At 44.6% G+C, this 12,874-nt stretch overlaps 1 protein-coding gene across 3 annotated transcripts in view; it reads right to left on the bottom strand.

The window, feature by feature from the left end:
• Positions 1-780: 780 nt before the first annotated feature.
• Positions 781-12,874, bottom strand: part of KDM3B (lysine demethylase 3B) — an 84,166-nt gene continuing 72,072 nt past the window's right edge. For all 3 annotated transcript variants that reach the window (XM_054488828.1, XM_054488830.2, XM_063665520.1), the window contains exons 17-24: positions 12,232-12,403; positions 10,765-10,855; positions 10,511-10,641; positions 9,747-9,866; positions 7,906-8,045; positions 7,446-7,622; positions 6,317-6,451; positions 781-2,185 (exon numbers count right to left, since the gene is read on the bottom strand). In XM_054488828.1, coding sequence (XP_054344803.1) covers positions 2,105-2,185; positions 6,317-6,451; positions 7,446-7,622; positions 7,906-8,045; positions 9,747-9,866; positions 10,511-10,641; positions 10,765-10,855; positions 12,232-12,403 — 1,047 coding nt within the window. In that variant the 3' untranslated portion in view covers positions 781-2,104. The remainder of the gene's footprint in view (positions 2,186-6,316; positions 6,452-7,445; positions 7,623-7,905; positions 8,046-9,746; positions 9,867-10,510; positions 10,642-10,764; positions 10,856-12,231; positions 12,404-12,874) is intronic.

The raw sequence follows: 12,874 nt of genomic DNA, 5'->3' as shown, positions 1-12,874 counted from the left end.
TGAGGTGTAATCCTTCGGATGACCACAGCATCAACCTGTGCCCATCTGGGCTGAAAGGACACATTCAGAACTGTGTATTTCAAAGAGTCATGGTCTTATTCAAGCTCAGTATCCCTGAACCACACAATGGTCTATTTCTAACCTGGTAAATTATATTTGCAGGTTCAAACACGTTGGAAGATGTTTCCCAAAACGTTCCAGAGAAGCAGCCTCTGATAACCCCTCTTGCTATTCTTTACAACTTCCTCTCCAGAAAGCCTCTCCTAATTGGAATGCAGTCTGTTCTCACCCCACAATGAAACACTTTAATTACTGCTTGATAAATCCCACATGAGTGTCTCCCACCATCTCTAAGGTGGATCTATGGCCACACGTTTCATGTGGGCAGCCAGGCCGCCTGCTTAAGAATCCCATCACAGACTGTCCAGCTTTGCTGAGGCCACACACCATGACCCTTCCCCCCAGACTCTGCCACAGGAAGGGAGGACCCCACCTTTCCCACTCCATTCACAAAGCATGAAGTATGGGGAAACATGTCTCTCTTCCCACCCTCTAATTCATGTGGCCCCTTCCCCTTACCCCCAATTCCCCAAACCATACTGACCTCACCCTGGCACTTTCCTTTCTCCTAACATGGCACAGTCTCAACAAGCAAAGAAAAATATCTGGGTGTAGCACAGTCATGAAGACCTGGAAATGAATCCCCCACCTCCAACCCAACTCCCAATCTGATGTTGATTTTAGAAGGGTTGGTACACGAATAATTTAGTCCACTCCAAACAGATTTGTTAGATTTTTAATAAGAACATGGAAATCCCAATCAGCCCTTCAACAAAATTAAAATACAGAAAGTGAAATTAAAAGTATTCTACATTAAATGACTTTTATTAAAAAAAAAAAAAAGTAACTGTGAACATATAAACAGCCTGCAGGGCACTACAGTACAGCTGGAGAGAGATACATTTTCCAATGTACCTATGGGCCAATGAATTCCACCATTTTCAAATAAATCCTTAATCAGACTCCACTCAGTTGGAAAGTTTTGCTGAAAATATTTCTGGATAAAAAACAAAAAACCTCATGTTGGAAATCAACTGTCCTTCCCATTTGGAAACGTTAAGAGGAGTCCCCAGGGAACACTGGTAATAGGTGAAAATGGTTCCTGGAGTCACCAGTGTTGTACACACACATGGGGAACACACCACAGCTTAGACGTGACAAAGTTCCTTCTCATATGACTGTTCCCTCAAGGTAAGACTAAGATGAGAGGGGGAGAAAAAGAATCCTAAAAAAGCCAATTTTAAAAAATTCTGCTTTGGCTGATTTTGTGCTATAATGGGTAGCTGATTTCTAAAAATCATATTTCTTCAAAGAGTTTTATATCGAAAGGAAGACTAAATGTAATGTGCCTTTCCTCATAATCCAGGAAAACAACTGTGGTATTTCAAAAATTCTAAAAATATCTACTTTCATGAAATAGTAACTATTTCACTACAAACCTATTTTTCACTAAATACACACATTTCCTAATCCTGGAGCCTCCTGGGAAAAGCAGTGGGTTCTCCCTGGGTCTTGCAAGACTCCAGTGTTCACAGGAGAGTGTGGGGAATGGCTTCACCCCGTCTCCTGGGATGGGCTTTGTCAGAGGTCACGTGCAGAGACGCTATCAGACTTCCACCAGGCATGTTTAAGCAATTACCCCTTACTTGTACCAGTTATGTGATTTCCCTTACCTCCAAACACATTCCCACTTAACTAGGCACAAGAGGAAAAGAAAAGAAAGGTGTGCCCGTGAATCTCAAATCAGGAGAATGTGCAGGAAAGCCCCGCCATGTTCAGGCAATTTGGATTTCCAAAAGGCCACAGGATAGGGATGTGGCACTCTTGGCTTGGAGTCTCAAACTGTGTGTGTGAACAGTACGACTTTCCTGTGTCAACCTTCGGTGTTGAGGCAGCGTAGAAGAGAGTGGCTGGAGAGTTTGGAATACTGACCACACTGGCTCCGGGTGAAGGGCCTCTGCTCCAGCAAAGAGCCCTGCCGTTCCCTGTTAAGTGTTGTGAGTGAAAGACCTGCTTCACAGGGGAGCTTGGAGTTTCTCCATGCCTAGGACCTTGCCAGTTTGGATTCATGAGCCTTGAGGGTGCCAACCGCATCTTTCACTGCATGGTAAATGATGTTCTTCACCTAGAGAGGGTGTACAGCAAAGTCAGTTCACAGCAGCCCCATGCAAATGTACATTCTACCTTGACTGTAAGCCTACTGGTTTAGTGGGGAAACTCCCAACAACGACTGTGCGTTCCTATATCAATCCCCACAGTCATTTACAAATCGCATAGGGCATAAGGTCTGTACTCAAAATAAGAATAATGAAGTTATATGAAAGGCTGTCTGATCACCATCATTTATGTGCTTACTATGTCCTGGGCAGGCGCTGCTGCTGAGCTCTTCATGTGGACCTTCGCTTAATCCTTGCCAGAACCCTATGAGGTAGGTTCTATTATTATCAAGCCCAACTTACAGAGGAGAAACTGCGGAAACTAAGGCCACAGTGAACACCTGGAGAACTTTGCTTCCTTATATGGTTAAGAGGCTTCCTTAAGGTTCTACAGCTAATAAGGATGCATTAAAACAAGAGGGGAAAGCAGGATTATGGCCTATTTTTTCCCTTCATGCTTATATGTTTTCTGATTTAGATATATTACCTGTGAAATTGGAACACACAATAAAAGTTATTGAAAAAAGTGAACAGGCATATTAAAGTGAAGAGAATAAAGACAGTTTTCTTTTAAAGGGCTGACAAGAAAATTGAGGTTATTTCTGGGGAGGAAAAGTGGGGAAATGCAAAGGGGAAGGGTACATGGGGGCTTCAACCATGTAGTTGCTGTATATGTATGTGTGCTATAATTTCTTAAGCTGGGTCATGGGCATCCAAGTCCCTCTTTTACTATTCTCCATTAATTTTTTTGCATTGCTTCAACAAAGATTTATGAATACCTACTATGTGTCAGACATTGTGCTAAGGAAAAGCAGTGAGTAAAATAGTCAAATTCCTGCCTTCACAGAGCTTAAATAGCTTACATTCTAGTAGGGTTAAGTAACAGATTAAAAAAAAATCTATATCTGTATCTATATCTATATCTCAGATGGTGAAAATACTACAGGAAAAATAAAGTAGTGAAAGTGGGACTGGTAGTGCTGGAGCAGGAGTTGTTACTCTAAACAGGGTAGTCAGGAAAGGTCTTTGTTTTTTTGGTTTTTTTTTTTTTGATGGAGTCTAACACTGTTGCCCACGCTGGAGTGCAGTGGCGCCATCTCAGCTCACTGCAACCTCCGCCTTCTGGGTTCAAGCGATTCTCCTGCCTCAGCCTCCCAAGTAGCTGGGACTACAGGCGCCCGCCACCATGCCTGGCTAATTTTTGTATTTTTAGTAGAGACGGGGTTTCACCATATTGGCCAGGCCGGTCTCGAACTCCTGACCTTGTGATCTGCCCGCCTCAGCCTCCCAAAGTGTTGGGATTACGGGCGTGAGCCACCGCGCCAAGCCTGTTGTTTTTAAATAAAGAGACAGAGTCTGTTGCCCAGGCTGGAGTGTAGTGGGGCGATCATAGGTCACGAGAGCTTCAAAACTCCTGGGCTCAAGTAATCCTCCCATCTCAGCCTCCTGAGTGGCTGGGACTGCAGAAACACACCCAACATCCCTAGCTCAGGAAAGGTGTTATGGATAAGGTGACATGTTACCTTTATATTCTCATTCTATCTAAACATCAATGTTGGACGGGCACGGTGACTCACGCCTGTAATCTCAGCATTTTGGGAAGCCGAGGCAGGTGGATCACCTGAGGTCGGGAGTTCAAGACCAGCCTGGCCAACATAGTGAAACCCTGTCTCTACTAAAAATACAAAAATTAGCTCAGTGTGATGACACGTGCCTGTAATCCCCAGATACTCGGGAGGCTGAGGCAGGAGAATCGCTTGAACCCAGGAGGCAGAGATTGCAGTGAGGCAAGATCACGCCACTGCCCTCCAGCCTGGGCAACGGAGCAGGACTCCATCTCAATAAACAAACAAACAAACAAACAAACACCAACGTTGATTATACTTTGTATAAAAACTTTATGGTTGGCTGGGTGCAGTGTCTCACTCCTATAATTCCAGCGGTTTGGGAGGCAGAGGCGGGCAGATCACCTGAGGTCAGGAGTTTGAGACCAGCCTAGCCAGAATGGTGAAACCATATCTCTACCAAAAAATACAGAAATTATCTGGGTATGGTGGTGCATGCCTGCAATCCCAGCTACATGGGAGGCTGAGGCAGGAGAATCACTTAAACCCAGGAGATGAAGGATGCAGTGAGCCAAGATCACACCATTGCACTTTCATTTGGGTGACAGAGTGAGACTCTGTCTCAAAAAAACAAACAAACAAAAAAAAAAACAGCCGCGGTGGCTCACATCTGTAATCCCAGCACTTTGGGAGGCCGAGGAGGGTGGATCATGAGGTCAGGAGTTCAAGACCAGCCTGGCCAAGATGGTGAAACCCCGTCTCTATTAAAAAACTACAAAAATTAGCCGAGCACAATGGCAGGTGCCTGTAATCCCAGCTACTCGAGAGGCTGAGGCAGGAGAACTGCTTGAACCCAGATGGCGGAGGTTGCAGTGAGCCGAGATCATGCCACTGCACTCCAGCGTGGATCATGCCACTGCACTCCAGTGTGGGTGACAGACTGAGAATGTGTCTCAAAAAAAAAAAGAAAAAAAGAAAATAAAAAGGAAAAGCACATCAGACTCAGAGTTGAAGGTGATTGAATCTACCAGCAATTAAGAAAAACCTCTTCAGGCTGGGCGCAGTGGCTCACGCCTGTAATCCTAGCACTTTGGGAGGTCGAGGCGAGTGGATCACGAGGTCCGGTGATCAAGACCATCCTGGCTAACACGGTGAAACCCCGTCTCTACTAAAAATACAAAAAAATAGCCGGGCATGGTGGTGGACGCCTGTAGTCCCAGCTACTCGGGAGGCTGAGGCAAGAGAATGGCGTGAACCCAGGAGGTGGAGCTTGCAGTGAGCCGAGATCACGCCACTGCACTCCAAAACCTCTTCAATCTGATCTATCAACAACCAAAAAAGATACACTTGAGCCACAGGCATGCCAGAAGAAAAGAGGCCACAGTGAAAGCCTAGAGAATTCTGCTTCGTTTATTCTTTTTTTTTTTTTTGAGACGGTGTCTCGCTCTGTCGCCCAGGCTGGAGTGCAGTGACACGATCTCAGCTCACTGCAACCTCTGCCTCCCAGGTTCAAGCAATTCTCCTGCTTCAGCCTCTTAAGTAGGTGGGACTATAGGTGCGTGCCACCACACCCAGCTAATTTTTTGTATTTTTAGTAAAGATGGGGTATCAACATGTTAGCCAGGATGGTCTTGATCTCCTGACCTCGTGATCCACCCGCCCAGCCCTCTTTGTTCTTTTTATGCAACTAAAGTACCTAAGTGTATTAATGATGAAATTCTGCCCTTAAAATTCCAATCCATTTCAAGAGCAGAGGAAACCTAATCTGATTGTTCAGCTCTGCTCTACAAGGGGATACAGTTCTTAGGGACATGAACTGTAATCCCTAGCAGAGCTCTAAGAAATTGAGTCTGCACAGAAATCTGCTATGAGAAGCAGCTTCAGTGCAATATTTCTTCTCAGAAACATGCTTAGAACACACTGCCACAGTGCTTTTCCCACCTGTTTGGGGAGGTCAGTCTAGTTAGTTACTAACACTTGTAATACTATAACTCTGAAAGGGAGAGAAATGAGGACTGTCACAACAGAAATGATTAGGTTAAGCAGTGGCTCACACCTGTATTCCCAGTACTTTGTGAAGCTGAGGTGAGAGGATCTCTTGAGCCCAGTAGTTTGAGAGCAGCCTGGGCAACATAGACCCCGTTCTATTAAAAAGAAGAAAAACTTTTTTTTTTTTTTTTTTGAGATGGGAGTCTTGCTCTGTTGCCCAGGCTGGAGTGCAGTGGCATGATCTCAGCTCACTGCAACCTCCGCCTCCCAGTTCAAGCAATTCTCCTGCCTCAGTTTCCTGAGTAGCTGGGACTACAGGCATGCGCCATCATGCCCTGCTGATTTTTGTAAAAAAAAAAAAAAACTTAAAAAAAAATTAAATGCTTCCTAAAAGGACTCCATATCCCCAAACTTCTTCCCTGCGTCATTTCTCCTCCACAATTAGACCTTCGGAGAATACCTTCAGAAAGGAGAATGTGCTTTCTGTGTAATGTATGTGAGTATGCAATGAGAAAACAGAGTGGGGTAGAGGGAGGAGTTATTTACCTGCAGTTTATCCTCATGATTTGTATGAGTGTTAGAGAGATGCCTGAATTCCTGAGTCAGGCGGAAACAGTGCTTTACATGTTCTGGAGATACAAAGTCTTCTGCTACTTTTATGCAACTGTATAGATTGTGAACCTGAGAAGGGCAAAGTGCAGAGGAGAAATATCAGACATTAGAGATTCAATAATATATGGAAAATGTCCATGATATAGTTAAAAAAAAAACCCTTGAGAAATAGGTATAATATTTCCATTTTTATAACAACACAGAAAAGCTGTAAGTGCAAATGTATAAATAAAAGCAATGGCCAGGTGCAGTGGCTCATGCCTGTAATCCCAGCACTTTGGGAGGCCGAGGCAGGTTGATCACTTGAGCTCAGGAGTTCAAGACCAGCCTGGGCAATACAGCGATATGGCGAAACCCCGTCTCTACCAAAAAAACAAAAACAAAGAAAAAGGAAAAAAGAAATACATAAAAATATTAGTATTTGCACAGAAAATGTTCTGGAAAAATATACACCAAACTGTTAACAGTAGGCTACCTCTGAGGAAAAACTAGATTGGGAAGGTAGGATAAGGGGATTGATAAGAGTATGCTACAAGTAGCTGAGCTAGGACTCGTCACTTTTTCTTTAATAGCTTGCATTGTTTAAATTTTTTTTTTGGGGACTGAGTTTCGCTCTTATTGCCCAGGCTGGAGTGCAATGGTGCGATCTTGGCTCACCACAACCTCCACCTCCTGGGTTCAAGCGATTCTCCTGCCTTAGCCTCCTGAGTAGCTGGGATTATAGGCATGTGCTATCACGCCCGCCTAATTTTGTATTTTTAGTAGAGATGGGGTTTCACCATGTTGGTCAGGCTGATCTTGAACTCCCAACCTCAGGTGATCCACCCGCCTCGGCCTCCCAAAGTGCTGGGATTACAGGCGTGAGCCACCAGGACCAGCCCTGTTTAAAATTTTTTAAATGAGCCTTAACGTTACAAGGAAGAAAATAAAAGCATAAAATAAGTTGCAGCATAAGAGAGATCAGTCTAATCCAGCTAGTTAAATCTCTTGGTAGATTAGCAAGAAAAGCAGAAATAAGAAAGCCCATGGAACTGTTCAGCCCAACCCCCAAGCAGGAACCCACCTGGTGTGGGGCTCCAGCAGGTATGAAAACAGCATCACCTAGGAACTGCACAATAGCCCAGCCTTGCACGCCATACTCCTCATAGAGCCGCTTACGGAGGGTCTGGTCCAGGTACCAACTTTGGTCATGAATTGGGTCATGATCAGGGGGGTTCTCTTGGCCTTGTTCTTCTCCAACCTGAAGCCATAATCAAATCCAAAGATGGGAAAATTAAAAATTATTAACAGCATAAATCCAACTTGCTGCAGCAATGTCCTAAGATGGGGTGGGGATGGCAAAATTTTATTCTAGTCAACATCCTCTAGGTGTGGATTCAAGCCTTTGGGCTTTTCCACCAGAGGTACCATGACCAACAGGACTTTAATGCCAAGGGACTCTACATGAGAAACCCTAGATAGGGTGTCTCAGCAACCAGACTCTTGCTATGTGAGCTGGGAGCACAGCCCACCCAGGGGCGTACCTTTCGGAGCAGCTCCCTGATCTTCTCTGCATCCTTGGCTGCATAGATGTGCCATAAAGCACCTGGCTTCTCTTTTCCATCATGAATCCTCTGCTTCGTCACCTCATCGGCATCTCCCTCGTCAATTGTCTTGAGTACCTCTGAAAAGAGCAAAATGACACTTTCAATGTAGTCAGCCATTTCAGTACCACTGAGTGAAACGAAATGTCCAATTTAAACAAATTGAGTTTTTACTCTTCTCCATCTCTGGAATAATGTAAGGCAGAATCAGAAAATTCATACTGGTCTAAGCTCCCTACACACAGAAAAACATTAAACCTTCCTTACTTATTAGAGATTCAGCATTTTTGGAGGTATAATTTCCCCTTAAAACATATTTTTTGCTTAAACTGTGTTGCCATATCTTATGTTTTGCAGGTTATTTCCCGCTACAAGTGTATGGAGTCTGTGTATTTTCTCAAAACCCCCTCAAACACTAGGATTTTGGATTTAAGCCTACAAAGCATAAAGCATCACTGGCAAGTGAAGAGGGTTGGCTTTTAATGCTTGTCTATTACAATGACCTACACCATAATGAATGCTGCAGGTGTGCAAAATCCAAGGCAAATGTAGCCTGGGCATGGTGGCTCATGTCTATAATCCCAGCACTTTGAGAGGCTGAGGTGGGCGGATCACCTTAGATTGGGAGTTCGAGCCCAGCCTGGCCAACATGGTGACACCCCATCTCTACTAAAAATACAAAAATTAGCCGAGTATGGTGGCACATGTCTGTAATCCCAGCTACTTGGGAGGCTGAGGCATGAGAATTGCTTGAACCCAGGAGGCGGAGGTTGCAGAAAAAAGAAAAGACAAAAAATGTAAAGCGAGGCACAGTGGCCTTGCCTGTAGGCCCAGTAACTTGGGAGGCCGAGGTGGGAGGAATGCCAGAGCCCAGGAGTTTGAAGCCAGTCTGGGCAACATACTGAGACTCTATCTCAAAAAAAAAAAAAAAAAAAAAGAAATTATCCCTGAACCTTGAGATTTTGCGTCACTTATTTTCTTTTAAAAAAGTATCCCTTTTTCTGAAATTTCCATAATGAACATGTACTAATTTTAACACTGAGATGGCAGGAAGTATAAATACAGCAAAATATCACTTTTATGCTTCATCTTTATGAAGGTCCTGGCTTTATCATCTGTCACTCCACAGCTGAACTGGCTGATAGGTCAGGTCAGAACTCTGCCCTTTCTTCATTTCTCTTTGTGAGGCTACAAAGTGGAAAAGGGTAGCATTTCTAGAAAGAGACTCTAGTCAAAGATACGCAAAGTAGTACTCTTCTCTATTAGAATCTCCCCCTTTATCTAGCAACATCCACTGGGCACCCACTTCCCATCAGACCTGGAAGAAACAAGAAAAAGCCACTAGGGGAATAAGAAAAGAAAAAAGAAGCCGGGTGCAGTGGCTGACGCCTGTAATCCCAACACTTTGGGAGGCTGAGGCAGACGGATTACCTGAGGTCAGGAGTTTGAGACCAGCCTGGCCAACATGGCGAAACCCGCCTCTACTAAGAATACAAAAATTAGCCAGGCGTGATGGCAGGCACCTGTAATCCCAGCTACTTGGGAGGCTGAGGCAGGAGAATCGCTTGAACCCGGGAGGCAGCGGAGGTTGCGGTGAGCCAAGATCGCACCTCTGTACTCTAGCCTGGGGGATAGAGCGAGACTCTGCCTCCCCGCCCCCCAAAAAAAAACAAAAAGAAAAAAAAAAAGGAAAAGCCACTGGCCCTAAGGATGAAAACACCCAACTGTATTCCCAAGACAAAGCCTCACCATCCTAAAGCAGTGGATTCTAGAAAGCATACCTTCATCATGAGCACCCTCCCCGATGGGAATACCAACATACACCATCACATTAACAGCATCAGACACATCTAAGTGAAGATTTGTTGTACCAACTCTTCTATCTTCTGCTGTTATCAACCCTAAAGAAGAAAGGAAAATATGCAAGGTGAAGGGCCAATATTTGGAAGAATCCACATCGACACTACATCTGAAAACATGCTCAAGGGTGTTCTTAAATGAGTAAAATTAGGAGTGAAGTCTATTTGTTTATGAAGAAATCACTTTCATCTCTTTTATACTGTTTTAAGACTGATTTCTCATTGACAATGGCCACGGAACAAATCTACCTCCAAAAAACGATCTCTCCATGAAAAACAAAACAGATATGGGCATTAGGAGTATTCAGATAAAGCTGAGCTTTCACTGTGATTTAGGTCATCACTGGCCTTCACAAAGCACTGGCTGGGTAGCATGGCACCCAGACCTCTTCATTATTATTCTGTCAAGTCTCTTAGACTCAAGAATATGGCTCCTTGGGTAGAGTTCTTGACAGGAAACTTCCTCACTACTGGAGACATGTAAGCTTATGGTCTGCGCCCACATGGATGTTATGAAAACCAATATGACAAAAGCAAACATATTCAAGACCATCTTGGATACTATTCACTTCTCCAGCACTTGCCTGCAATCATCTCTACACCCGACATTGACCACAGACATCCCTCTATAGTTGAAATAAGAACAACAGTCCCCCAAAAGAGCAATTTTAGCCTCTCCTTCATACCATAGGCATTGTACATCTTGGGGCCCAGATCAGGTCTTACAAAGTAGCTAGGTAGCCTAGAGGCCAGATTGAGCCTGCCATCTCGTTTGGTATATTCTGGCAGAGGAAGGTTCTCCATCAGATCTTCAAACCTATAAAAGTGCAGGAAAGATGACTTAGCTTGTTATAGGGGAAGAAAGCCAATAGACAAAGTTCACTTTTCTGTGATTACTTTGTGATGGCTTCTGAAGATGACACCACCGCAGGTCACTAACCTGGTTGGCATCATGTCTCGAAAATCTTCCCCAGGAGGCCAGTCCTTGAGTTTGAGCACCATTGGCTGCCCATCTTCTGACCGTAGTCGTTCTGGAAGACAGAGAATACTCCCACAAACATCTGCTGGTTTGGCTGGTGTCCCATTTTCAACAGTAACTAAGTTTTAGGAGACTAACCTCTTTTTTTTTCTTTTTTTTTTTTGAGACAGAGTCTTGCTCTGTCACCCGGGCTGGAGTGCAGTGGCATGATCTTGGCCTCCCGGGTTCAAGCAATTCTCCCTGAGTACCTGGGATTACAGGTGACCACCACCACGCCAGGCTAATTTTTGTATTTTTAGTAGAGATGGGGTTTTGCCATGTTGGCCAGGCTGGTCTCGAACTCCTGACCTCAGATGATCTGCCTTGGCCTCCCAAAGTGCTGGGATTACAGGCGTAAGGCACTGCGCCCAGACTAGGAGACTAATCTTTTTTTTTTTTTTAGATGGAGTCTCGCTCTGTCGCCCAGGCTGGAGTGCAGTGGCCCAATCTCGGCTCACTGCAAGCTCCGCCTCCAAGGTTCATGCCATTCTCCTGGCTCAGCCTCCCGAGTAGCTGGGACTACAGGTGTCCGCCACCATGCCCCGCTAATTTTTTTGTATTTTTAGGAGAGACAGGGTTTCACTACGTTAGCCAAGATGGTCTCGATCTCCTTACCTTGTGATCTGCCCGCCTCGGCCTCCCAAAGTGCTGGGATTACAGGTGTGAGCCACCGTACCCGGCCCTGGGAGATTAACCTTTAATTTCAGACTTGTAAACCCCCATAATGGACAAGGTGGGCTTTGTTTTCCTCACTTGCTACTTTAGTGTGTGTCTTATTTTTCCATCTTACGGGGATTCTATCCCTCTTCCTCAGAGTGAAAGTGCTCTGCACAGCCCATGGAATCACATGATTAAGTCCAGGCATGCTCTGGGAGTCATGTGATTGCCATGTAAGCTACACAGTTGGCACCAGGGCAGAATGTTCCCCCACCAAGTGGGTATAATTTGGATTTATTTATTTATTTATTTTTGAGACAGTCTCACTCCATCACCCAGGCTGGAGAGCAGTGGTGCCATCTTGGCTCACTGCAACCTCTGCCTCCTGGGTTCAAGTGACTGTCCTGCCTCAGCCTCCTGAGTAGCTGGGATTATAGGCACACACCACCATGCCCAGCTAATTTTTGTATTTTTAGTAGAGATGGGGTTTCACTAAGTTGGCCAGGCTGGTCTTGAACTCCTGACCCCAAGTGATCCACGCCTCAGCCTCCAAAAGGACTGAAATTATAGCAGTGAGTGACCACGCCCCGCTGTTTTTAATTTTTTATTTATTTATTTTTTCAAGTCCCCATTATGCCCCAGAATATAATTTATTATTCAAGGGCAGAGCTGGGCATATAGATGCTTATTTTCCAGTCTGCTATTACTGAACTAGATATGAAAGCTACTTACTGCATATGATCTCGAAACCATCCCAGAAATCCCGAACTTTCACATCAGAAATTATAGCACAGTTCCTGCAGTTCACCAAGTCTACATCCTGGTCTCCAAATTCCTGGCTAAAGGCTTCTGGCTTCCAGAGCTCAGACTTGAGCTTTTTATGTACCCCTGAAACCAGCACTGGCTGTGGAAACAAAAATATCCCAATCAGAGCAATCTAGGAAAAACTTCCAGCTCTAGGGCTGAGACAGAATAGGAGGGTTTCCTGAGGAGGGCCTCCTCTTCTCCAGGAAGCTCTACTGTTCTTTCCCAGTTGTATAATCCATGGATTTCCACATGTCAACTAAAGTGAAAGGAAATACTTCTTCTCCATTGTTATGCTTGATTCTCACCCTAGGGAAATCACTTCTGCTGCCCTAATACCTACCACTGTTTTGAGGTGAGAGGACAAAAATCTGACAAGTCCAACTTTGAGAACACTTCCTCATATTGAAAATGACAATGCCATGAGCTCCCCTTCCTCAAGCACCTGCTAAACTTTTTAAACTAGGGAGTGTTATCACACTATCAAAAACCTTGTGTGGCCTTAAAACATTTGCCTAGAAAAGTACTGCCTACCTCCAACCCCTCCTCTGCCCCATCTTAAAATCACACT

This window comes from Pongo pygmaeus, chromosome 4 (genome assembly GCF_028885625.2).
Source record: "Pongo pygmaeus isolate AG05252 chromosome 4, NHGRI_mPonPyg2-v2.0_pri, whole genome shotgun sequence".
Lineage (NCBI taxonomy): Eukaryota > Metazoa > Chordata > Mammalia > Primates > Hominidae > Pongo > Pongo pygmaeus.
This window is presented reverse-complemented; position numbering and strand designations above follow the sequence as displayed.